The sequence below is a fragment of the Pelophylax lessonae genome (genome assembly GCF_965119305.1).
Source record: "Pelophylax lessonae genome assembly, chromosome: 2".
Classification (NCBI taxonomy): Eukaryota; Metazoa; Chordata; class Amphibia; order Anura; family Ranidae; genus Pelophylax; species Pelophylax lessonae.
The window spans coordinates 358,568,952-358,596,479 of NC_138769.1; the positions used below are offsets into that span (position 1 = coordinate 358,568,952).

Below are 27,528 nucleotides of genomic sequence, written 5' to 3' on the forward strand. Positions count from 1 at the left end.
TATATGTGAAATGACACCCCAAAATACATTCGGCTGCTTCTCCTGAGTACAGGGATACCACATGTGAGACTTTTTGGGAGCCAAGCTGTGTACCCCGAAAACCCCAAAACCAATCACCACTTCAGGTTTTCTAATGGCGTAAATTGCTTATTTTACTTCCTCACTACCTATCACAGTTTTGGAGGCCCTGAAATTTCAAGATAGCACAAAACGCACCCCAAATGATCCCATTTTGCAAAGTAGACACTCCAAGCTATTTGCTAAGAGGCATGGGGAGTCCATGGAATATTTTATATTTTGCCACAAAATGTAGAGAAAACTATTAATATTCTTTTTTTTCTTTTTACACAAAGTTGTCACTAAAGGATATACAGCCTTCACTAGTGGGTAATGGCACCCTCTGCAGGAGCAAGCTAGGCAGTTAGAAATATTAATAAAAACCTTTCTATACTTAGACACACCTTTGGGGGCCGACCCCAGCCATTATCCTGATCCAGTTACCACTGGTCCTGGTTTTATGCTGCCCAGCGTCAGGAGTAGGCTAGGTTTTCCCTGCTCGGACCTAGTGTCTCAGTTTCTTTGTTTTTTTTCTTAAAAAATGTTTTTTCTTTTGAAAAAGGCTTTTTATTTTCTCACTATCGCTAGTTAGTCAGGGAATTTTCCTGGAGGACTACAAGCGACAGCAGAGCTGGGCCTCACACTGGATAATATAGATCTTTATGGAGTCCCAGCCTGCCACCGAGCGTCGCAGGTCACTGGTGCGCCCAGGCCTCGCAACGACAGTGCCCCTTGGGATGGGGATGAGCCTGCGGAGATCCATCTTCGCTGTGGGGTGTCTCATCTCCGAAATGCTCGTGTGTTGCTAGCATCCCTCCCTGGCTGACGGCACCCCCACTCAGGGTGAGAGGTCTTCCTTATCAGAGCGGTGCCCGCGTTTCTCTGGACTGGTGAGTACTACTACTCCCTTGTCCCTGGGACTGGGATTTGTGGGGCTGTTCTGTGGGCCCACTCTTGGGGATGGCAGTACTGGTGGTTTCTGTGTTATCCCCCTTCTGGCTAGTGTGGTAAGTTCCCCTCCCTTCCCTGACCCTGCTGGGGGCGCTGTGCGGTGCACTTTGCTGTACCTGGGGGGCTCTGTAGCATCCAGGGGTTCTCTTTGGGGTTCCCTGTGGTGGCCAGATAGTGACTATATGCCTTGGCCACCATCTTGGGTGAGGGCAGGCTTGCTGGGCTCATTGTAAGGGCAGCAGCCATTTTAGATCCCTGTTCTGGCACCAATCGGGTGCCACCTTGGGTGTGGGCAAACACCTAGTAAGGGCGGCGGCCATGTTGCCTGTGATTCCTCCCATTGCCTTTCATTAGGCATCATTTTCTTGTGGCTCAGGGAGGGCACAGGCCTCTAAGGGGTCACTCCCCCTCTTTTTTTCACTGAGCTCAGTGTGCTAAAACACACTGACACTGTGGGGGATTTTTACTGTTTTCTGGGGCTTTATCATGTAAAAACGTTTTTTCTCTTACGTCCTCCGACAGTCACTGCCATCTCTAAGTCATCACTATTGGGTGTTGACTTCCGCTCCGCAGGAGTAGCTAGGCATAAGACTTAGTCAAAAGAACAAAGCATTTAGCATAGACACACCCATGGGCCTGTCCCACTGGTCAATACCCCCCTGCAGTGATCCCTCCCAACTCAGTTTGTCTCTGCCTAGCGTCAGGAGTAGTCAGGCTTCCCTGTGCTGGGGCTTTCAGTCTCAGCCTTCTAATCTTTTCTTTTGATTTTTATTTTTAAAATGTCAGTTTTTTCTTTGCTTTACTAGCTGTTTATTTTGTCAGCTTAGTTTAGTCGGATCTTTGGATGAAGATGGATTCTGCGGAGCTGGGAATCGGACTGGCCGCCCTGGCTTTCCAGGGCAGAGGGTCAGAGGGATCCCCAGCCCGCCATCGAGCGTTCGGCCATGTGTTCGTCCTGGCATTATGAACGACCCATCCCTGCTCGCAGCAGGGATGCAGCCTGTGAGGTGGCTACCTCACTGGACACATCTGCGGTGATGCAGTGTCCTTTTCTTGGCTAACGGCATTCCCTGTCAGATTACAGCGTCTTTCCGTTCATAGAGGCACCCCAAGCCATCTGGTACAGTTAAGTACTTCTGTGTGGGGCCTCTGTCTGGGGTGGCAGTCCTGTGTTGCTGTGTGTTTCCCATGTCTGTGCCTGTGTGGGGCTCCCTGATGCGATCCCTGCGGGGGTCTCTTGTACATGCGCTGCGGTGCTGTGTGTTTTTGGGGGCCCCTTCCCCTGTGTCACTTCGGTGTTTTTAGGGGTGCAGACTGCGTGTGCGGCGGACGCAGCGGGTAAAAACCGCGCCGTCCGCCATTTTTAGTATGGGCAAGCATGTCTGGCTTCACTATGGGCTTATCTGCATGCTGTTTTGGCGCCATCTTATGTGTGGCAAAACGATGTTCCGAGCACATGTTCGGCGGCCATCTTGCCGAAGCCTCCCATTCAGTTCTATGGGCAGCCATTTTCCCTGGGTCTTGCAGCTTATAGTTCAGCCTCTGATGACCTCGCTTCCTTTTCCTCTGAAGCAGCGATCAATGTGGTAACACTCTGTGGGGGCTCTGCAGACTGTCTCTTCCATAACTCTGTTTTGTCCTTCCTGGCTCAGTTTCTTCTCCTTTTTGGGGGTCTTTGGTCACTGTACATAGAGTGCGCGATTTTAAAGGGCCAGTACCTTTTTATTGCACTGTTGTTTTCTAACTTGGGCAATGGAATCTCAGAACAGCAAATTACCTCCAGCCCTGGTGGGGGTCCCCAGTCCTGCTGTGGCCCCTGTTATACCTGATTTGGCCGCCATAGTGGTGTCTTTAGTGTCCAAAAGGGAGGTGCTGATGGCTGAACGTGCTGCTAGGAAAAGGCCCAGATTATCTATCTCCTCTTGATTCAGATGGTGATGTGGCTGCTGCGGCGGGCGTGCCCTTTTCAGGGTCTCGCTCATCCCTGGACCCTCTGGGGTCTGAGGGGGAGGTGGAGGGGGTTGATGATTCTCCCCCGGGGTCACCTGAGGAACGCGCAACCATGGATGAGTTGATTTCTTCTGTGAAAGAAACACTACACTTGGAGGATGAGCCCAGTCCTCCGGGCATTGTGTCCTCTTTTGGTACACACAGGACCCGCAAGTCGGCGCAGGTTTTTCCCTGCCCCGCTGAGTTTCATTACACTGTGAATGAACTGTGGCGCACTTTAAAATGTCCATTCATGGTACCTAGTCGGTTTAAGTTGCTTTATCCCTTTGCGCCGGCTACGGAATCGCAATGGTGTGTGCCTCCACAGGTGAATCACACTGTGGCCGTGTTAAACAAGGCTACCTTCATCCCTACTGAGACCTTGGTTTTTCGGGATCCCACGGACAGAAGGTTGGAGTCTCTAGCCCGCCATTCCTACACGGTGGCGGGTTCCTTGCTCAAACCTGTTTTCGCGTCCGTTCAGGCGGTGGCTGATTGGACTAAGGTGCTTAAACGCAACCTCGCGTCTGATTCTGCCCCGCCTGCCACGCTGGCTATGGTGGACCAAATTCACCAAGGAGTCATGTATTTGTGCGATGCGGCCTTAAATGAGGCCCCTTTTGGTAGCACGCCTATCTAGTGTTGCGGTGCTTAACCGTCAATTGATCTGGCTGAAGAGCTGGTCGGCTGACCAGACGTCACGGAAAACAGTTGCTGATTTTCCCTATGCTGGTTCTCGCCTTTTTGGCGAGGCGTTGGATACCTTGGTAAAAGGCGTCACGGGGGGCAAGAGCACCATGCTGCCCCAGAACCCGAAGAACAAGTCCTTTCGTGGCAAGCGGGGTTCCTCCTCTCGACCCAATCAGGGGTCCTTTTCGTGCCTTTAGGAATCAAACCAAGGGCAAGCCCTTCAAGGGCCAAGGTAGCCAGAAGAAGCCCTGGGCGGGCAAGCAGAAGTCCGGCAATGCCGGTGCGGTGGGTCAATCCGCCTCTGCCTGAAGGGGCGCCCTCACCCATTTCAGGGGTGGGGGGACGTTTGCGCGGTTTCCTTCAACCTTGGCTGCTCCGAATTCCGGACAGGTGGGTTCAGGAAATCATTCGATCAGGGTACAAGATCGAATTCCTTTCCCGGCCGGCGGACAGATTCTTTCCCTCAAATCTTCATTTGATCCCAGGGCGTCCGCAGGACCTGCGTCAAGCAGTGCAGGACCTCCTTGCCCAGGGGGTGATTGTCCCGGTGCCTCATCGGGACAGGTTTCGGGGGTTTTATTCTAATCTGTTCACTGTGCCCAGAAAGGAGGGCAAGGTGCGTCCTATTCTGGACTTGAAAGCGCTGAACCGCTTTGTGCGCGTTCGAAAGTTCCGTATGGAATCCCTCCGCTCGGTGGTGGCCTCCCTGAGTCCAGGGGAATTCCTGGCCTCTATAGACCTGAAGGATGCGTACCTACACATCCCCCTTTTCGAGGGTCATCAGAGGCACCTTCGGTTCGCAATAGCGGAGGATCACTATCAGTTTGTGGCGTTATCTTTGGTCTCGCTTCGGCTCCAAGGGTCTTTACCAAAGTGTTGGCGCTTGTTCTGGGCCTGCTAAGGGCTCAGGGCATTGCGGTCTTGGGATATCTGGACGATCTCCTCTTAAGATCGAGTGCCAGCCAGGACCTACTGCGCGATCTGTCCAGATCTGTCCTGGAGATGCTCCAGGAGTTCGGATGGACCATCAACGTACAGAAGTCGACCTTGTCTCCTTCGGTTCGTCTTCCCTATCTGGGAATGGTTCTGGACTCTGCTTAAGCAAAGGTGTTCTTGCCAAAGGACAAGCTCCGGACCTTACAGGACGAGATCAGATCCCTCAGGGACAAGCCATCCTCGTCACTCAGGACCTGCATGCGGTCCCTAGGGTTGATGGTATCGGCCTTCGAGGCGATACCCTTTGCTCAGTTTCACACACGGTCTCTTCAAGCGGAGATCCTGGTCAGGTGGGACAGACTACCTCAGTTCTTGGATCTGAGGGTCTCATTGAGTCGCTGGACCAGAATGAATCTTCTGTGGTGGCTTCAGTCCCCGGCTGTGTCAGAAGGAAAATCATTCCGTCCGTTGCTGTGGACGGTGATTACCACGGATGCCAGCCTGTCGGGCTGGGGTGGAGTCCTGGGCGACCTGTCTGCCCAGGGCACTTGGTCGGGGGGGAATCCTCCCTGCCGATCAACATATTGGAATTGAGAGCGATCAAACTCTCTTCCAGTGGTCGGATCGACTTCGGGGCCGTCCTGTTCGGGTACAGACGGACAATGCTACCGCGGTGGCTTACATCAACCACCAAGGGGGCACCAGGAGTGCCCGGGAGGTGACCGACATTCTGTCTTGTCCCGGCAATTTCAGCAGTTCATATTCCGGATGTGAATTGGCAGGCCGACTATCTGAGCCGCCAGACCCTGGACCAGGGGGAATGGTCCCTACACCCTGAGGTCTTCCAAATGCTGTGTGTGAAGTGGGGATCCCCAGACGTGGATCTGTTCGCGTCTCAGCTAAATCACAAGGTGGAAAGATTTGTGGCAAGAACGCGCGATCCGCGGGCGGACGTCTCGGATGCGTTGGTGGCCCCTTGGCATCAGTATCGTCTGATGTAGGCCTTTCCTCCGATTCAGTTGTTGTCCAGGTTCCTTCGCAGGTTAGCCTTGGAACCGAACTTGGTGATTCTAGTGGCGCCGGACTGGGCACGTTAGTCCTGGTATGCCGACGTTGTTCACCTGGCGGTCGAGCCTCCTTGGCGGCTGCCAATGCGAGAAGATCTACTGTCTCAGGGACTGATCTTCCATCCTGCTTTACAGTCGCTGGCTTTAACGGCCTGGCTGTTGAAAGCCAGGTCCTGAGAGACAGGGGTCTCTCCTCAGAGGTCATTCCTACTCTTATCAAGGCTAGGAAAGCCTCATCTGGTAAAATCTATTACCATACCTGGAAAGCTTATTTTGCCTGGTGTGAGTCCAGGGGGTTCTCCCCTCGCTCATACTCGGTGACGAGAGTGTTGGCTTTCCTTCAGACTGGTGTGGACCAGCGCTTGGCGCTGGCCACGATTAAGGGCCAGGTTTCTGCACTGGCTGTTCTTTTTCAACGCCCTGTGGCGTCTCTTTAATTCGCACCTTTATTCAAGGTGTGCGACATTTGGCTCTTCCCCGGAGGGAGCCTTTGCCTCCATGGGACTTGAACTTGGTTCTGTCCGCGTTACAGCGTTCTCCTTTTGAAAACATCCGGGAGATATCTTTGCCTCTGCTGTCTAAGAAGGTTGCCTTTCTAGTGGCGATCACTTCGGCTCGAAGGGTGTCGGAATTGGCGGCGTGGTCTTGCCGCTCTCCTTATTTGGCGGTTCACAAGGATAAGGTGGTCTTGCGACCTTATTCGTCTTTTCTCCCTAAGGTGGTCTCTGAATTTCACCTTAATGAGGACATTGTTTTGCCTTCCGTCTGCGAAGCCCAAGCATCCTAAGGAGGTTGCATTGCATTCCTTGGATGTTGTCAGGGCGATTAAGGTATACCTGTCGTCCACTGAGTCCTTTCGGAAATCGGATTCCCTCTTTGTCCTTCCTGAGGGACCTCGGAAGGGCATGGCCGCGTCTGCGGCGTCCATTGCCAAATGGATCAGACAGACCATTGAACAGGCCTATGCTTTGAAGGAGCGGGTTCCACCCTTCCCTGTTAAGGCGCACTCTACCAGATCGTCTTAACCAGATACGTCGTGGGCCTACCGGCATCAGGCCTCGGTGGCCCAGGTGTGCAAGGCTGCGACTTGGTCGTCGGTGCACACCTTTTCCAAATTCTATAAGGTGGATGTTCTGGCATCAGCTGATGCCTCCTTTGGCCGCAAATTTCTCAGTGCGGCAGTGCCATAGGGGACCCTTGTTGTTTTGGGGGTCCCTGGCTGTTGGGGTGTTTATCCCCTGAATATTTGTTTTTCCTGGGTTGCTCCTGTTGAGCCTTTTCTATTGCCCAGAAGGTTCTCTTACTGTGCGTGTAAGATTCCTTTCTCTGATGTGGGTACTTTGTTGCCTTTTCTGCGGTTGCGTCTCCCACCCCTCATGTCTACATTCTCTAAGATGACTTAGAGGTGGCGGCCACTGTCGGAGAACGTAAGAGAAAACTGAATTTTTGTAAAATCTTACCGTAAAATTCATTTTCTCTGAGTCCTCCCGACAGTCGCCGCCCCCGCCCCTCTTTTGAGGTTTTTTCTTGTACACCTATTGCTATTCTACCAAACTCAGTTGGGAGGGATCACTGCAGGGGGTATTGACCAGTGGGACAGGCCCCATGGGTGTGTCTATGCTAAATGCTTTGTTCTTTTGACTAAGTCTTATGCCTAGCTACTCCTGTGGAGCGGAAGTCAATACCCAATAGTGATGACTTAGAGGTGGTGGCGACTGTTGGAGGACTCGGAGAAAGGAATTTTACGGTAAGATTTTACAAAAATTCTGTTATCTGGTGGCTATTGCCTTCTCTGGGCTCCAAGTGCAAGTTGCGGTGGGGGTCCGTGGGAACCGTCGTTTTAAAGGGCCGGCATTCCATTGATTTTAAATTGCTATAATGGACTCCCAGGATAACAATTTCCCCACAGACCTGGTTGTGGCTTCAGGTACTCTTGAATCCTCTTCCATGGCCCCTTTTAATGCTGCTCTTGTGACTTTGGCATCCAACGTTGTTCTGCTGCTGTCTGAACGCACTTATACACTGCCTATGCCCTTGCAGTTTTCTGACTCAGAGCCCGTTATTGGTTGCCACAGACAACGTCCCCCCTGAGGGGGTCCCAGTCCATTCGGATGGTGGGGGAGAGTTGTCTCCTCCATCGCGGTGCGGGAACGTGCTGCGGTTGATACACTCCTTAGCTCCATTAAGGAGACTTTACATCTTGATGTTGAGCCCTCCCTGTCGGGTAAGCCGGCTTCCTTTGGGCCCCGCACAGCCTGGAAGTAAAGTCAGGTTTTCACAAACCCGTAAACGACCAGTGGCGTCGCATTAAGCATATGCTGACGGTACCTAAGCAGTTTTCATACCGTTATCCGTTTTCAGATCCTGTTGATAGCCGTTAGACGGTGTCTCCTACTGTGGACCACACTGTTTCTAGACTGTAAATCCACTTAAATGCCGTGGAGGACTCCCCTGTGTTTTCAGTATCCGGCAGATAGGCGTGGGAGACGCCTTCCCGCCATATCTAATTGGTGGCGGGCTCCCTGCTCACACCTGTTTTCGCTTCGGGGGATGGTTTCCCAAGCTGTAAGTAAGTGGCGAAGTTGGTGTCACCGGCTGCCCTGGACATGGTGGATCAAATGACCCAGGCCGTGATGTCCCTGTGTGCCGCAGCCCTAGACTAGGCCCCTTTGGTCACACGGCTGTCTGGGGTCAGGGGTTGCGATCTGCCGCATTGTGACCACGCTCCCAAAAGGACTGTGTCTGATGCCCCTTATGTGGGTAATCGACTGTCTGGGGACACTGTAGATGAGTTGCTCTAAGGGCTTATGGGGGGGGCAAGTGTGCTCTTTTGCCCCAGGCCTCTAAGGTGGCCCTCCCTTTACGGCTCATCGTGGGTCATTTCGTTCCATCGGGGCACAGGAAAGAGGGAAGTCCTTCAAGTCCCCAGGTGGTAACGAGAAGCACTGGTCAGGTAAGACCAAGGGCGGTTGGGCTGGTTCGGAGGCACAGTCCGCCTCTGCCTGCCTTTTCAGGGGTGGGGGAATGTCTGCATTATTTTCAGGAACCCTGGTTGTACCGAATCCGGGACAGGTGGGTTCACAAACTGATTCATTCAGGGTGCATACAGGGCTGTATACGCCCCACATACAGGTTGTTTTCCATCACATCTCCATCTGACTCCCGCTGGGGGCGGTTCAAGATCTTCTTGCTCTTGGGGTCATTGTGCCAGTCCCTGCTCGGGACAGGTTTCACTGTTTTTCATTTAATCTGTGCGTCTGATTCTGGACCTAAAAGTCTCTACCTTTTTGTAAGGGTACTAAAGTTCAGGATGCAATCCATCCGGTTGGTGGTGGCTTTGTTGAGTCCGGGGGATTTTCTGGCCTCCATCGACTTGCAGGATGTGTATCTGCACATACCTATCTGCGAGGGTCACCAACGGTACCTTCGCGGTGGCAGAGGAGCATTATCAGTGTGTGGCGTTGCCCTTCGGCCTCGCTTTGGCTCCCAGGGCGTTCACTAGGTTTTTGGCTCAAGTCCTGGCTCCACTGCGTTTTTAAGGGGATTGTGGTCCTCCATTATCTGGACAACCTCCTATTAAGGTCGTGCTCATGTGCCACTCTGGTGAGCAATCTGTCGTTCGGTTGAGGCACTCCAGGCATTCGGGTGGACCGTCAACTTCCTGCAGTCGTCTCTGCCTCCTTCGGTTCGCCTCCCGTACCTGGGGATGATACTGGACTCCGCTCCGGCGAAGTGTTTCTTCCGTAGGATAAGCTCCGGACCTTGCAGGGCGAGCTCAGGTCCCTCGGGGACTACAATCTCTCTTCTCTGCGGGCCTGTATGCGGTTGCTGGGTCTGATGGTTTCAGCTTTCGAGGCTATCCCTTTTGCTCAGTTTCACACGGGGAACTCTGCAAGCAGACTTTCTTGTCAGGTGGGACAGAACGCCTCAGTCGTTGGACAGGAGGTTTTCTCTGAGCCACCTCACAAGATCGGTTCTTTTGTGGTGGCCCCTGTCACCAACTCTGACACAAGGCAAGTCCTTCCGGCCTTTGCTGTGGACGGTGATCACCACGGCTGCCAGCCTGACTGGCTGGGGTGGAGTTCTGGGCACGCTTTGTGCCCAGGGGACGTGGTTGGCGGAGGAGGCTTCCTTGACGATAAACGTTTTTTGAGCTCCGTGCAATCAAGCTATGCTTGTTCCGTTGGTCAACTAGGCTTCAGGGTTGCCCGGTTTGGGTACAGATGGACAACACCACGGCTGTGGTGTACTTCAATCCAAGGGGGCACAAAGAGTGCCCAAGTGGCCAGAGAAGTGGCCGAGATTCTATCTTGGGCCAAGCCGCACGTTCCAGTGATTTTGGCAGTCCACATTCCGGGTGTAGACAACTGGCAGGCGAGGCGGACTATCTGTGTCGCCAGACCCTGGACCAGGGGGAATGGTCCCTGCATCCAGAGGTTTTTTGCCTCCTGTGTGCCCGGTGAGGGTCTCCGGACGTAGATCTTTCTCATCCAATCTCAACCTAAAGGTGGGAAGGTTCGTGGCCGGAACCCGCGATCCTCTGGCGGACGCCACGGACACGTTAGTGGTGCCTTGGCACCAGTATCGGCTGCTTTATGCCTTCCCTCCGATTTCAGCTGTTATCCGGGTTCCTCTGCGGGTGGGCGTCGGAAACGGATTCAAGTCATTCTGGTGGCCCCAGACTGGCCGTGCGCCGGTCTTGGTAGGCAGACATCTTGCAGATGGTCGTCGAGCCTCCCTGGCGGCTTCCGCTGTGCGACGCTCTGTCTCAAGGGCCAATTTTCCATCCTGTCTTGCTGTCTCTGGTTTTTACGGCGTGACTGTTAAAAGCCTATTCTTGAAGGGCGGAGGCTTACCTAATGCTATCCTTCTGGCCTTATTGAAGGCTCGGAAAGCTACCTCTAGAAAAATGTATCATCGCACCTGGATGGTGTATGTTGCCTGATACGAGTCACATGATTTTCGGACTCTGCTCCTTTTCGGTGGCGGGGGTTTTAGCCTTCCTGCAGGAAGGTGTGGATCAGCGCCTGGCGCTAACCACACTCAAAGGTCAGTTGTTGGCCTTGGCCATTTCTTTTCCAACGTCATTTTAGCGACACTTTTTTCCTTGATTTGCACCTTTATTTCAGGAGTGCAGCATCTGGCTCCCCCGATGTAGGCTCCCTTGCCTCCCTGGGACCTGAATCTGGTTTTGTCCGTTTTTTGCAACGGCCTCCCTTTTGAGAACATCAGAGACATTCCTCCACCTGTGTTGTCCCAGAAAGTTGCTTTTCTGGTGACTATCGTCTCTATTTGCAGAGTATCTGACTTGGCGGCTCTGTCTTGCTGCTCAACTTGCTCAACTTATCTGCTGTTCATAGGGATTCAGTGGTCTTGCAACCCAGTCAAACTTTTCTCCCCACGGTTGTATCTGCTTTCCACCTCCATAAGGTTATTGTTCTGCCTTCGCTTTGTGCGAAGCCCAAGCTTTCCAAGGAATTTGCCTTGCATTCCTTGGAGGTAGTTCGGGCGCTCAGGGTTTACCTGTCCGCCACGGAGTCTTTTAGGTTCTCTGATTCCCTGTTTATTATAAAAATTATTAATTTAAACCTGCGCTCTTTACCAAAGAATAAATAAAGGTTATAAAATAAAAATGTATAATCAAAATGTGTTGCAGCTGCTGTTTAAGTAAAAAACTTAGGTAGTATAAACAAAATTAAAACAGCGCTAGCATATATACAAATAATCTAAAACGTTGATATTTATAATGTGCAAATAGTGCTATAAATATATGCAAGTGTGTGAATCAATTTAAATAAATAAAGTCCTTTCATTAAAGTGATCAATTCCCTGTTTGTCCATCCTGAGGGACCTCGAAAGATTTTTCGGCTGCGTCCGCGGCAACCATTTCTAAATGGATCAGACAGACGATTGTTCAAGCCTATTCAATCAAGGGTCAGGTTCCTCTCTTACCTGTAAAGGCAAATTCTACTAGAGCCGTCAGTGCCTCTTGGGCTTTCTCTTACGTCCTCCGACAGTCGCCGCCCACTCATTCAATCTTCACCAATGGGTATTGACCTCTTATTCATAGGAGCAAGCTAGGCATAAGACTTGTTAAAAACAAAGTAATCTACAAAGACACACCTATGGGGGCTGTCCCACTGGTCCAATACCCCCCTGCTATCAGCATTCCCAACTCAGTTTGTCTTCTGCCTAGTTAAGGAGTAAGATGGGCTTCCCTGTGCTGGGGCTACGGTCTCAGCCTTTTCTTCTATTTTATGATTTTATTTTCTGCAATGTGTTTTTTTCTTTGCACTACTAGCTGTTTATTTGTCAGTGTTTAGTTAGTCGGATCTTCGGATGACGATGGCGTTGCGGAGCTGGGAGTCGCACTGGTCGTCCTGGTGTTCCAGGACAGAGGGCCTTATGGAATCCCAGCCTGCCATCGAGCGTTTAGCGGGCTATGCGTACGCCCTGGCCTCGCAAACGACCTGTCCCTGCCCTCAGGGATGAAAGCCCGCGAGGTGGCCACCTCGCTTGGACGGCTCTACCGCGGTTCCGTGCGTTGCTGGTGTCCTGCGTTTTTGGCTGACGGCACCCCCAACACCTGGGGTGGGAGGCTTCCCATCGATGAGAGGCGCGCCCACGCCATCGGGTACGGTAAGTACATTCTGTGTGGGGCCTCTGTATGGGGATAGCAGTCTCATGTGTCTGTGGTATCCCCTCATGTCTGTGCGTTTGGGGCTCCCTTACTCCGGTCCCTGCGGGGGCTCTATCGCATCTGGGACGATATGGGGGGGGGGGGGTTGTGGGGGTCCCTATCCTAAGAGATACTGGTTTTGTGTATGTTTGGGTGCAGATATGTGCGGCGGCCGCTGCAGGGTTAAAAACCGCGGGTCCGCCATTTTTTGTATGGGCAGCCGCTTGGCTTCACTATGGTCGCTGCAGCGATGTATGTAGTGAGTTTTGGCGCCTTCCAGCGCCATCTTGTGTGTGTGACAATGTGTTTTCAGCTGTGCACATGTCGGCGGCCATTTTCCCGGAGCCTCCCATTACTTTCTATAGGCAACCATTTTCCCTTAGCCTGAATCCAGTTCAGCCTCATGCTGTGTGACATCACTTCCTCTTTCATGCAGAGGAGATCTTCAGACAAGTGTGGTAACACTTGTGGGGGTCTGTCTTTGCTGTTTTTTGTGGGGAATTTCTCTGGCTATCAGCTTATTCCTGCCTGAGGTGGTCTTCTGTGTTATTCTTCATAGCGGTGTACTGCGGTGGGATCGCCATGCGTTTTTAAAGGGCCAGCACCATAAAAAAAATTTTATGATGGAGTCCAGGACAGCAAATTTTCCCCAGCTTTGGTGGAGGATTCAGGCTCCTCTGAATCTTGTACACTTACTGCTGCACTTGCGACTTTAGCGTCCAAGGTGGATCTTTTGATGGCTGAACGGGATTCTAGGAAAAGGCCTAGGTTTTCTCACTCTTCTGATTCTGAATCTGACATGGTTGCCGTAGATAGTGTGCCCCTTGAGTGGTCCCATTCCTCCCAGTCTGAAGGGGAGGAGGGGGATGATTCCCCCCCCCCCCCCCGGGTCGGACAGAGAATGCGCTGCTATGGCTGCGCTGATTACTGCTGTTAAAGAGACCCTACATTTAGAGGATAAGCCCAATCCTCCGGGGAAGCGATCCTCTTTTGGGACCCGCAGATCCCATAAAGCGGCGCAGGTGTTTCCTTGCCCCGCTGAGTTTCACGAGACAGTGAATGACCAATGGCGCAATTTGAAGCGCAATTTTGTGGTGCCAAAACGGTTTCAACTTCGTTACCCCTTTGCGTCTCCTACGGTTTTGCGCTGGTCTGTGGCTCCTAAGGTGGACCACACTGAACAGGGCCACTCTGGTACCCACCGAGGATTCTCTGGTGTTCAGGGACCCTACGGATAGGCGGTTGGAATCACTCGCCCGCCACGCCTATATGGTGGCGGGTTCCATGCTGAAACCTATTTTCACCTCCGTCATGGTGTCTCAGGCGGTGGCAGATTGGACCAAGGTGTTAAGACGCACCCTCGTTGCTGACTCTGCCCCCCCTACTACTTTGGAGATGGTGGACCAGATTGGTCAGGCGGTTATGTACCTGTGTGATGCGGCCTTAGATGAGGCCCCTTTAACCGCACGCCTGTCTGGTGTCGCGGTGCTTAACCGTTGCTTGATTTGGCTGAAGAGCTGGTCGGCTGACCAGACTTCCAGGAAGACGATGTCTGACATCCCTTATGCGGGGATTCGTCTTTTGGGGGGAAGCCCTTCCTTTAAACCGAACCAGGGGTCCTTTCGTGCTTTCAAAGCACAGGATAAGGGGAAACCCTTTAAAGGCCATGGCGGCCAGAGAAAGCCTTGGGCGGGCAAGTCAAAAGACGTCTGCGCGGTTTTCTTGAACCTTGGCTACTCCGGATTCCGGACAGGTGGGTTCAGGAAATCATTCGATCAGGTTACAAGATCGAATTCCTTTCACGGCCAGCGGACAGGTTCTTTCCCTCAAATCTTCATTTGACCCCGGATCGTTTGCAAGATCTTCATCGGGCGGTTCAGGATCTGCTCGCCCAAGGAGTGATAGTCCCGGTGCTGCACCGGGACAGATTTCGGGGGTTCTATTCGAATATGTTCACTGTGCCCAGAAAGGAGGACAAAGTGCGTCCAATTCTGGACTTGAAAGCTCTGAACCGTTTCGTGCGCGTTCAAAAGTTCCGCATCATGGAATCCCTCTGCTCGGTGCTAGCCTCCCTGAGCCCAGGAGATTTCCTGGCTTCCATCGACCTCCAGGATGCGTATTTACACATCCCCATATTCGAGGTACCTCCGATTCACAATTGCGGAGAACCACTATCAGTTTGTGGCGTTACCTTTCAGTCTCGCTTCGGCTCCAAGGGTGTTTACCAAAGTACTGGCCCCGGTCTTGGCCCTGTTACGGGCGCAGGGAATTGCGATTTTGGGATATCTGGACGATCTCCTGTTAAGGTCGAGTGCCAGTCAGAGCCTGCTGCGCGATCTGTCCACTATGGTTCCGACGCTCCAGGAGTTCGGGTGGACCATCAATGTTCAGAAGTCGACCTGGTCTCCTTCGGTTCGTCTCCCCTACTTGGGGATGGTCCTGGACTCCGCCCAAGCAAAGGTGTTTCTGCCGGAGGACAAGCTCCGGACTCTGCAGGACGAAGTCAGGTCCCTCAGGGACAACGAGTCCTCGTCGCTCAGGACCTGTATGCGGTCCCTGGGGTTGATGGTGTCAGCCTTCGAGGCGATACCGTTTGCACAGTTTCACACACGGTCTCTCCAGGCGGAGATACTGGCCAAGTGGGACAGACTGCCTCAGTCCTTGGATCTGAGGGTGTCTTTGAGCCTCCCAACCAGAGAGGATCTTCTGTGGTGGCTCCAGTCTCCGGCCATAGCGGAGGGAAAGTTCTTCCGGCCGTTGTTGTGGACGGTGCTTACCACGGATGCCTGCCTGTCAGGCTGGGGGTGGCGTTCTGGGCACACTGTCTGCCTAGGGCACTTGGTCGGAGGAATCCTCCCAACCGATAAACATCTTGGAATTGCGAGCGATCAGGCTGTGCCTGCTCCATTGGTAAGATAGTCTTCAGGGCCGCCCCGTCCGGGAACAGACGGACAATCACCAAGGGGGCACCAGGAGTGCCCGGGCGGCTCTGGAAGTGACCAGAATTCTGGCTTGGGCCGAGACGCATGTCACGGCGATTTCAGCAGTTCACATTCCCAGTGTGGAGAATTGGCAGGCCGATTATCTGAGCCGCCAGACCCTGGACCAGGGGGAATGGTCCCTGCACCCGGAGGTGTTTCAGATGTTGTGTGCGAGATGGGGATCCCCAGATGTGGATCTGTTCGCGTCCCGGCTAAACAACAAGGTGGGAAGGTTTGTGGCAAGAACACGCGATCCTCTGGCAGACGCCTCAGATGCGCTGGTGGTGCCTTGGAATCAGTATCGTCTGATTTATGCCTTCCCTCCGATTCAGTTGTTGTCCAGGTTCCTTCGCAGGTTGGTCTCGGAACCGAAGTTGGTGATTCTGGTGGCCCCGGACTGGCTGCGCCGGTCTTGGTACGCGGACATCATGCAACTGGTGGTCGAGCCTCCCTGGCGGCTCCCGTTACGGGACGATCTGCTGTCTCAGGGGTCGATATTCCATCCTGCTTTACAGTCGCTGGCTTTAATGGCGTGGCTGTTGAAAACCAGGTCCTGAGAGATCGAGGTCTCTCTGCAGCGATCATTCCTACCCTACTCAAGGCTAGGAAGGCTTCATCCATTAAGATTTATTACCGTACCTGGAAGGCTTATTTTGCCTGGTGTGAGACCAGGGGCCTCCATCCTCGCTCCTTTTCGGTGGCGAGGGTGCTGGCCTTCCTACAATCTGGTGTGGACCAGCGTCTTGCGCTGACCACGATTAAAGGTCAGTTGTCGGCACTGGCCATTCTTTTCCAAAGCCTTTTGGAGTCGAACTCTTTGTCATTTGGCTCCTCCTAGGAGGGCGCCTTTACCTCCTTGGGACCTTAACTTGGTCCTGTCCGTTTTTGCAACGTCCCCCCTTTGAAAACATCATGGAGATTCCTCTGCCTGTGCTGTCACGAAAGGTTGCCTTTCTGGTGGCGATCATATCTGCTCGCAGAGTGTGGGAGTTGACGGCCCTGTCCTGCCGCTCCCCTTACCTGGTGGTTCATAGGGATAAGGTGGTCTTGCGACCTAACCAATCTTTTCATCCCAAGGTGGTTTCGGATTTCCACCTTAACGAAGATATTGTCTTGCCTTCGCTGTGTGCGAATCATAAACATCCTAAGGAGTTTGCTCTGCACTCCCTGGATGTGGTCCGGCGATCAGGGTGTACCTGTCGTCTACTGAATCCTTCAGGAAGTCGGATTCTCTTTTTGTCCTTTCCGAGGGACCTCGGAAGGGTATGGCTGCATCTGCGGCGACCATTTCAAAATGGATCAGACAGACGATTGTACAGGCCTATTCGATTAAGGAACGGGTTGCTCCATTCCCTGTCAAGGCGCATACTACCAGGGCAGTGAGTGCGTCCTGGGCCTTCCGGCATCAGGCTTCGGTGGCCCAGGTGTGCAAGGCTGCAACTTGGTCATCCTTGCACACCTTCTCAAAATTCTACAAACTTGATGTTTTGGCATCAGCAGATGCCTCCTTTGGCCGCAAAGTTCTGTGTGTGGCGGTGCCTTGATGGGGTCAGGTCGTTGCCTTTCCCTGTCTGTTGTGGATTGTTGTTTTCTCTCCCTTTGGCTATTTTATTCCTGGGTTGTTGCTCCGGTTGAGCCTTTTGTTACCCAGAGGATTACCTTTCTGTTCACGTAAGGTTCCTTTCTCTGACGAGGGTGCTGCGTTGCCTTTATGACGGTTACATTTCCCACCCCTCATGTCTGCACTGCTTTGGGACATCCCATTGGCGAAGACTGAATGAGTGGGCGGCGACTGTTGGAGGACGTAAGAGAAAACAGAATTTTTGTAAAATCTTACCGTAAAATTCCTTTCTCTGAGTTCTCCCGACAGTCCCCGCCCCCGCCCCTCTTTTGGGGTTCTTGTGGACTTTAACTGCTTGCTACCAAACTGAGTTGGGAATGCTGATAGCAGGGGGGTATTGGACCAGTGGGACAGCCCCCATAGGTGTGTCTATGTAGATTACTTTGTCTTTAACATGTCTTATGCCTAGCTTGCTCCTATGGATAAGAGGTCAATAACCATTGGTGAAGACTGAATGAGTGGGTGGCGACTGTCGGAGGACTCAGAGAAAGGAAATTTACGGTAAGATTTTACAAAAATTCAGTTTTTTCGCCATCAGGCTTCTGTGGCTCAGGTGTGCAAGGCAGCGACCTGGTCGTCTGTGCACACTTTCACAAAATTCTACGGAATTAGTGTACTGGTATCCTCGGATGCTTCCTTTGGCTGCAAGGTTTTGAGTGCGGCGGTTGTTTGAAGAGAGATGTTTTTTTTCGGTCTCTTCCTGGTGTGATTTTTTGGTTGTTTCGTTACCTTTTCAGTAGGATGCGTCTTCCTACCCCTCACACGTGCACTGCTTTGGGACGTCCCACTAATGAAGGCTGTATGAACGGGCGGCGACTCTGAGGACGTAAGAGAAAATAGAATTTTTGTAAGAACTTATCGTAAAATTATTTTCTCTGAGTCCTGTGACAGTCGCCACCCCGCCCCTCTGATTCTTGGATCTGGGGGTTATTGCCTTCCGGTACTGCTTGCTACAGAGGACCAGTGGTAACTGGATCAGGATAATGTCTGGGGTCGGCTACCTAGAGGTGTGTCTTAAGTATAGAAAGGTTTTTATTAACCTTTCTAACTGCCTAGCTTGCTCCTGTAGAGGGTACCATTACCCACTAGTGAAGGCTGTATGAACGGGCGGCAACTGTCGGAGGACTCGGAGAAAACCATTTTACGGTAAGTGTTACAATTTTTTTTTTTCCCCTCTTTTTTCAAATTTCAAAACTTTGTGGCAAAAAGTGAGATCTGCAAAACACTCAACATGCCTCTCAGCAAATAGCTTAGGGTGTCAACTTTCCGAAAAGGGGTCATTTTGGGGGGGGGGGGGGGGGGTTGTGCTTTGTTGGCATTTCATGGCCTCTGAAACTGTGATAGGTAGTGAGGAGTGAAATCAACAATTTACGCCCTTGGAAAGCCTGAAGGCGGTGATTGGTTTTAGAGGTCCTGTACGCGGCTAGACTGCCAAAGTGTCTCACACATGGGGTATCCCCATACTCAGGAAAAGCAGCAGAATGTATTTTGGGGTGTCATTTCACATATACCCATGGCATGTGTGAGCAAAATATCATTTAGTGACAACTTTGTGTAAAAAAAAAAAAAAAGAAAATAAAATGATTTTCCAAAAACTTGTGGCAAAATATAAAATATTCTATGGACTCACCATGCCTCTCAGCAAAATAGCTTGGCATGTCTACTTTGCAAAATGGGGTAATTTGGGGGGTTTTGTGCTATCTTCAAATTTCAGGGCCTCCGAAACTGTGATGATAGTGAGAAAGTGCAAAGAGCAATTTACGCCCTTTGAAATTCTGAAGGTGGTGATTGGTTTTTGGGGTCCCGTACACAGCTTTGCTCCCAAAAAGTCTCACACATGTGGTATCCCTGTACTCAGAAGCAGCAGGATGTATTTTGGTATGTAATTCCACTATATATCATTTCAATGACAACTTTGTGTAAAAAAACATTTTTTTTTTCTTTTTGTCATTTTTCAAACACCTGTGACAACAAAATTTAATATTCAATGGGCTCAACATGCCTCTCAGGAAATTCCTAAGGATGTCTACTTTTCAAAAAGGGGTAATTTGAGGGGGGGGGGGGTACTGCCCTGCCATTTTAGCACTTCAATAAATGAGATCGGCAGTCAAAGTAAAAGCTGCGTAAATTTCAGTATATACACCATAGTTTGTAGACGCTACAACTTTTGGGCAAACCAATAAAAATAAGCTTATTGAGATTTTTTTGGTCAAAGACATGTAGCTAAATACATTTTGGCCTAAATATAAATATATGACAAAAGTTGAGTATTGAGTAAAAAGCGCAGAGGTGATCAAATACCACCAAAAGAAAGCTTTTTGTGGAAAAAAAGAACGTAAATTAAGTTTGGGTACAGCATTGCATGACTGCACAATTGTCAGTTAAAGTCACGCAGTGCCAAATTGAAAAAAGTGGCATGGTCTTTAAGGGGGAAAATCCTTCGGTCCAGAAGTGGTTAAACTAGGCTACTTCAGGAGCAGCTTATCTCTATAATACATCTTACTATATGTCTAAATGATTTTTGGGATACCGTATTTCAGGAACTGGGCATCTGGGGTTTCTATGTTCTCCTATGTATCAGACACACTGGAGGCCTAATAAAATCCTAGAAAGTGTAATGTGCTATTGTTTATACAAATAAGTGTTCTAATTTGTCAAATTAAAAAGTGGTGTCTGTTCACTGTAATGTTTAAAGAGAAACTCTACTGGCAGCTGAATATATACTGTTCCCATTTTCATACACCCTTGCCATTGCATATAGCTAGAGGTAGACACCACTGATGAGTTACACACACATTTTAACTTGAATTGTAATTGGAAAACGGTTTAAATGGGTTTGTGGTTTTTCCTTTTAATTGCTTGATATTTGAGTATGGGTTTTTATTTTCACAGGGAGCTAACTTTGTTTTGGAGTAAACTTCAGCGAAGAATTGATCCCTGTTTAAGTACTTTCCTGGAAAGATGTAGGCAATTTGGTGTGATTGCCAAAACACGTCAGCATCTCTTCTTCCTCATTAAAGTTGTTCATACAGAGGTAGGTGGAAAGTTATCCTTTTGCAATAAATTTTGATTTAATTGGTATAAAAACTAAGTGTATTTTGCAAAATGTCATCTTTTCTTTATTGTCTATTGAGGGACCCGGGAATGTAGTAGTTCTTAGACATTTTGGGTTATAGTCTGTTGCTTACAGGAGGTTAGCACAGTAGACAGAAAAAGTTAAGCCCCATGTATAACATTGCCCTTAACCGCCATGCCTTAGTCTTTCTGCTAGTGTGCTAGGAGGTTGGATGCCTTGCTTCTCACCTTTTTCCTCAGCGCCACTGAGAAACTATATTTCTCTTTCGTTCATTGATGGACACAGCTCCTGATATTCATAGCCATTGGGTTATACTGCCCCCTACAGGAGTTGGACACTGGGCAGAAAATAATTTTGGCTAAACCAATGGGCAATCGGGGGGGTTATACTCCTTCTGTTATAGACATTCAATTTTTTTTCTGTCTAGTCAGTAGTAAGGACCGATTTCCTTGCTGGGATCTTTGGTCCTGGCAAAAATGTTTAGATATTTTTTTTTCTCCTGGATTTTTTCCTGTGAGATCTACTATCAACTACCGGACTGGGCGAGGGGCTTGATAATCTAGATCCAGTGGTCACCCCAGTCTGGCCAGGGAGCACGCTCAGACCTCCGCTCCGCATTAGGTCAGCCACGACAAAGCCCCACTGGGAGGGGGCTGGCCTACGAGGTTCACATACGACCGGGTCTCAGCCTCCCGGCTGACAGCCCCCCTCATTTCGATAGAGGGGTTCTGTCTGGAGGGGTGCCGGCCTGGTTCCTGGTATGTTAAGTAGCTGCCCCCCTCTCCCCCTGGAGGGTTTTGGGGTGGACATGGGCCCCTGCTTGGGATGCTCAGACCCCCGGGTTCCCCTCCTTCCCACAGGCACCCCCTCCTTGCCAAGTCTCCTCCCCTCCACGCTGGGGCTATTTGGGCACTCTGGCCACTTTCCTGGGATGGGGGGGGCAGGACGCTAACTGGCAATGGGGGCCAGTGGGTGCGCCGCCGGCGACTAGACGATCAATTGTGCGGAGGGGAGTGGGGGGGGGGGGATTTCATATAAAAAAATTTGAAAAGAGGATGTCAATTTAATTTGGGTACAGCGTCTCATGACCGCGCAATTGTCCGTTAAAGTCACGCAGTGCCGAATCGTAAAATAGGCCCTGGTCAGGAAGGGGGTAAAATCTTCCGGAAGTGGTTAAAGAGCTCACATGGGGACCGAGTACTTATCTTCTGCAGGCAATTAAGGGCAAGGAACCTCGTCGTAGATGTGGGCCTTCCTTCTCAGCTCATAAGGAGCCTTTCAGAACCTCTTCTGCAGGATCCAAATGAACCTGGTCTGGCAAGCCAAGACCTGGCTTCTCCAGACCCAGGGACAAGGCTCCTTCTGCATGAAGGTGTGCCCTCACCCATATCAGGGGTGGGGGGGGCATTTTCGCTGGTTTCCTGACCCATGGACTTCCCTAGTACAAGACAAGTGGGTCTACAAAGTCATTCAGTCTGGCTACAAGATCAAGTTCCACTTTTTTCCCCCTGCAAGTTTTTTCCTTCCAACTTATGCCTGTCCCTAGACTGCTTACATGGCCTATTTGGGGAGGTGCAAGACCTGTTCTTTCATGGGTTGATTGTCCCAGTACCGACCTCGGAACGTTTTCGTAGTTTTTACTCAAACCTGTTAAGTTACCAGGAAGGAAGGCAAAGTGCGTCCACTCCTGGACCCCAAGGTGCTAAACTGCTTTGTGTGAGTACAGAAGTTCAGAATGGAGTTAATTCGAACGGTGGTGGCATCCCTGCATCAGGAGGATTTCCTCGCCTCTATCGATATCAAAGATGCCTGCCTTCGCATTCCAATATGTGCCAGTCACCACCATTTGCTGTGGGAGAGGAGTAATATCAGTTTGTGGCATTACCTTTTGGGCTTGCACCTGCTCCTCTGTTCCTCACAAAAGTGTTAGCCCCGGTGCTAGCTTTGCTATGCCAACAGAGGATCACGGTACTGGGCTACTTGGATGATCTCCCTCTGTTCTGGTAGAGAACCTGGAGATCACAATACAAACTCTGCGGGAGTTCGGCTGTATTCGCCTCCTGCTGTCCAAAAAATGGTCATCCCTCCGAACTTGAATGCGGGTGCTGTGCCTGATGGTGTCTACCTTTTTGAGGCGGTTCCATTTGCACAGTTCCATACGAGGTCCCTTCTAGGGAAATTCTGACCAAATGGGACAAGACTGCAGTCTCTGGACAATCAGATCCGGCTGAGTCGGGGCACAAAGTAGTCCCTGGTTTTGTGGCTTCATTCTCCGGCGCTTCGGCTGGGAAAATCCTTCCCCTTGTATTGGACAGTGGTCACCACGGATGCCAGCCTGTCCAGCAAGCATTCTGCTCAGGGGATCTGGGCGCTGGGAAAGTCCAGACTCACAATCAATGTCTTGGAACTTCCAAGGATCAGACTGTCTGGATCTGGATCATTGGACAGATAGTCTTCAGGGGTTGTCAAGTGTGCATACAATTGGATAATGCCACGACCGTGGCTTATGTCAATCACCAAAGGGGCACAAGAAGTGTCCTGGCGGCTCTGGAGTTAGCCAGGATTCTAATGTGGGCAGAACAGTTTGTTCCAGCCCTCTCCGCCGTACACATTCCCGGGGTGGAAAATTGGCAGACGGATTATGTCGGCAGGTGTTGGATCACAGAGTAATTCCTTTATCCGGAGGAGTTTTTAACAGCTTTGTCTCTAGTGGGGAACCCCCGAGGTGGGTCTTTTGGGGTCTCAGCTCAAAAGAAAGGTGCAGAGGTTTGTGGCTCGGTCAAGGGATCCTCTGGTGGACGCCACAGACACGCTGGTGGCCCCGTGAGGGTCAGTATCGTCTGATTTATGCCTCCCCCCTCAAGCTTCTGCCAAGATTTCTACGCAGGATCAAGGCAGAAGGTATTCCGATCATCGTAGTTGCTCCGGACTGGCCTCGCTAAGCTTGGTATGCTGATATGGTGCGGCTGGTCACTGATGTTTCTTGGTAGCTTCCTCTCGGGAGGATCTGCTGTCCCAAGAACCGATCGTCCATCCTGCTTTACAGTCGCTGGCTTTGACGGCTTGGCTGTTGAACGGCAGGTGCTGAAGGAATAGGGGTTTATCTGAGTCAGTGATTCCTACACTGTTGAAAGCTAGGAAATCTACCTCTAGGAAGATCTACCATCGTACATGGAAGACTTGCATTGCGTGGTGTGAGTCTCTTGGGGTTCTTCCTCACTCCATCTCAGTGGCTCCGGTCTTGACCTTACTTAACGGATTTCCCTGTCAAGGCGCACTCTACTAGGGCGCTCAGTGCCTCCTGGGCCTTCCGTCATCAGGCGTCAGTGACGCAGGTTTGCAAATCGGCCACATTGTCATCGGTGCACGTTTTTACTAAATATTTTATAAAGTGGATGTGTTAGCATCTGCAGATGCTTCTTTTGGCCGCAAGGTTTTGCAGGCTGCTGTTTAGAGAACTTTGTCCTCTTTGAGGGTGTATTTTTTTTTTTTTTCCCCCAGGTGAGCTCCAGTTGTTATGGTTGAGCTCCGGGTTACCTGGTTGGCTATGGTTAGCCTTGGGAATTTTTTTCTGCTGTATTTCCACCCCTCATGTTTGACACTGCTTTGGGACGTCCCAATGATTAAGAAGAATCGGGAGCTGTGCATCAATGAACGAATGAGAAAATGGGATTTTTGACTTAACGTAAAATCAGTTTCTCTGATGTTCATTGACGGACACAGCATCCATCCCTTTGTTGAGTTGGCTTTCTTCTGACACTGCTTGTAACCAAACTGAGTACCTAAAGCAGGGTGTGGGTGTATACCCCCTGGGACTGCCCATAGCCAAACTTTTTTCTGCTCGTGTAGGGGGCAGTATAACCCAATGGTTATGAATCAGGAGCGGTGTCCGTCAATGTACATCAGAGAAATGGATTTTACAATATGACAAAAATCCAATTTTTTTCTTATCAGCAGTACATAGCAGTCTTGGGAGTTATGTCAGTGTCAAGCCGAGCACTGGTTAAAGCTTATAATAGGAGTTTTCATTCTCTTCTGACTGTCCTATGAGGCTGCATGGCCCCTGACCCTGTGCTGATCACATGCACCCTCCCAAGGAAAAGAGAAACTCTAGCAAAAGCATGTGCAGAATGCCTCCAAAGCTCTGTACTATCAGGTGTGCCCGGGTGGCCAAGGAAGTGTCTTGGGCTGAGACGCACGTTCCAGCGATTTCTGCTGTTCACATTCCGGGGGTGGGAAACTGGCAGGCGCACTATCTGAGTCGCCAGTCCTTGGACCAGGGGGAATGGTCCCTGCATCTGGAGGTGTTTCGCCTCCTGTGTGCCCGGTGGGGTACTCCGGATGTGGATCTGTTCGTGTCCCGTCTCAAAGAGGTGGGAAGGTTTGTGGCGAGAACCCGCGATCCTCTGGCGTTTTGCCACGGACATGTTGGTGGTGCCCTGGCACCTGTATCGGCTGTTTTATGCCTTCCCTCCGATTCAATTGCTGTCAAAGTTCCTCCGCCGCTTAGCGTAGGAACGTGTGCTGGTAATTCTGGTGGCCCCAGACAGGGCCTTTTGGCCTGGGTACGCAGACCTAGTACGGATGGTCATTGAGCCTCCCTGACGGCTTCCGCTGAGAGGCGATCTGCTGTCTCAAGGGCCGATCTTCCATTCTGCTTTCCAGTCTCTGGCTTTAACGGCATAGCTGTTGATAGCCAGGTTTTGAGAGACATGGGCTTCTCGGATGCTGTCATTCCTACCTTGCTGAAGGCTCGGAAAGCTACCTCCAGGGAGATTTACAATTGTCCTTGGTAGGCGTATATTGCCTGGTGTGTGTCGCAAGTTTTTCATCCTCGCTCCTTTTCGGTGGCGAGGGTTTTGGCCTTCCTGCAGGAAGGTGTGGATCAGCACTTGGCGCTGGACGCGAGCGAAGGTCAGTAGGTTGGCCTTAGCCATTTTCTTCCAGCGTCCCTTGGCGACTAATTCCTTGATTCGCACCTTTGTTCAAGGGGTGTGTCATCTGGCTCCCCCAAGGGTGCACACTTTCTCAAAATTCTACAAACTTGATGTGATGGCATCCTTCGGATATTTCCTTTGGCCGCAAGCTTTTGAGCGTGGTGGTTTGAAGAGACGCGTTGTCTCTTTCCGGGGTAATTTTTTGTTCTGGGTTGGCTCCTGTTGAGCTTCTGTTGCCCTGTTGGCTCCGTTTTTTTTTTTTCTCTGGCCTGGTTGACACGTTGCCTTTTTTTTAGTTAAGTCTTCCCACCCCTCACACGTACACTACTTTGGGACATCCCACTCGTGAAGGATTACTGAACAGGCTGCGACTGTTAGAGGACATAAGAGAAAATAGAATTTTTGTAAGAACTTACCGTAAAATTCTTTTCTCTGAGTCCTCTGACAGTCGCAGCCTCCGCCCCTCCATTTTTTGGGGTTGAATATTTTCCTGTACTGCTTGCTACGAAACTGAAGAGCAGCACCTAGTGGCTGATGAGTAATGGCTGAGGGACAGCCCCCTAGAGGTGTGTCATGTGTAAAGCTTTTTGTTAACCTTTTCACTGCCTAGCCTACTCCTGCAGAGAGGCGCATTACCCACTCGTGAAGGATTACTGAACGGGCTGCGACTGTCAAAGGACTCAGAGAAAAGAATTGTACGGTAAGTTCTTACAAAAATAAAGTTTTCTCTGAGGTTCACTGACACAGCTTCAATTCTTCAGACCATTGGGTATTATACTGTCACTCTTTAGGAGTTGGGACTAGGCGGAAACCTTTTTGGTTACGTCTCTGGGGCAGTCCCAGAGTGTATACCATCACTTCCTGCTGTGGGGCTTCCATTTTTTTTCTGCCTAGTTCAGGAGTAAGGACCTGGCTCTCTGCTGGGATTTGCGGTCCTGGTTATTTTTTATTTTGAAAATATTCGGGAAAATCCTCTGCTCACGCTGTAGCAGAAAGTGGTTTTCTTAGTGGCTATTACTTCCACACGTCGCGTGTCGGAGTTGGCTGCGTTGTCCTGTCGGTCACCTTACTTGGTGATTCATAGGGAAAAATTGGTGTTACGACCCTGTCAGGCGTTCCTTCTTAAGGTTGTCTCAGGGTTTCACTTGAATGAAGACACTGTGCTACCGTCCCTATGTCCTGAGCCTAAACATCCTAAGGAAATTGCCTTACATGCCTTAGATGTGGTACGGGCGATCTGGGTTTACCTGGCGGTGACTGAACCGATTAGGAAATCCAATTCTTGGTTTGTTCCTACAGGCCGCATCTGCTGCGACCATTTCTAAGTGAATCAGGCAGACGGTGGTGCAGGCCTACTCCATTAAGGGTCAGGTTCCTCCTTTCCCTGTTAAAGCGCATTCTACGAGGGTGCTTAGTGCCTCCTGGGCCTTCCGTCATCAGATGTGCAAGGCGTCTACTTGGTCGTCTGTACACACATTCACAATGTTTTAAAGGTAGATGTACTTGCATCTTCGGATGCAGCGTTTGGTCACAAAGTTTTGCAGGCGTCCACTTCTTGAGGGTGAAAATTGTTTATGATGGTGAGCTCCAGTTTTTCCTAGTTGAGCTCCTGTTACCTGGTTGGCTATGTGTTTAGCCTTGTTGGGAATTCTTTCAAATTTTATCTTTATTTATTTAGTTCAGTTACATATACAATTTTAACATTCCAAACCATTATTAACTTTTTCATTCCTTTTTCATTTTTTTTCCAGTCATAAACAAAGCAAAAAAAAAGAACACTTATTATTTCGCTCTACAGCTAACTTACTATAACTGATCCCAAATCTCCTTTTTCCTCCTCATTTTCTTCCCACCTAAACAACAAATCAAAAAAACACAAAAAAAAAACCCACCCCCCCTCCCCTTAAACCATGGAGGCCATATGAACCTCATCACTATATTAATCATATTTCTTATTCTATGATTAAGGATTGACACTCCTCCGAGTTAACATAATCATTCCATTGTTTCCATTTCTTATTATATTTATCTAACTGTTGTCGAGCAGAGACAGTACTAGGTTCTCAAATTTATTTATTTCTTCAACCTTTTTTATCCATAAATTTATCTTGGGTGGATCTATGTCTCTCCACTTAAGAGGGATACATATTTTAGCTGCATTTATCAGATGTGGGATTGTTTCTAATTTTGAATTGGTGTACTGGAGGCATGCAACAGAAAAAAGGGCTGGTTCTTTAGGGATTTGATATTTCGTAATTCTCTGAATTGTATTCCAGATCTGTTCCCAGAATGTTTCTAACTTGGAGCATGACCAAAAAATATGAAACATTGTCCCCCTCTCTGTTCCACACCTCCAGCACCGATCAGTATTTGCTGCCGAGACTTTGTTCATTCTTGCTGGGGTATAATACCATCTGGCCAATACTTTATAATTCAATTCTTGTATTTTAGTACAAATTGAAGTTGAAAATATTGATTTGATTATTCGATTTTCCCATTCCAGAGACAGGGTAATACCCATTTCTTTTTCCCATTCCTTCAGGA

At 50.2% G+C, this 27,528-nt stretch overlaps 1 protein-coding gene across 1 annotated transcript in view; it reads left to right on the plus strand.

The window, feature by feature from the left end:
• RLF (RLF zinc finger) overlaps positions 1 to 27,528 on the plus strand; it is a 161,611-nt gene that overhangs the window by 124,081 nt on the left and 10,002 nt on the right. The window contains exon 7 of the mRNA XM_082246226.1: positions 19,864 to 20,005. Within this exon, the coding sequence (XP_082102352.1) occupies positions 19,864 to 20,005 (142 nt within the window). The remainder of the gene's footprint in view (positions 1 to 19,863; positions 20,006 to 27,528) is intronic.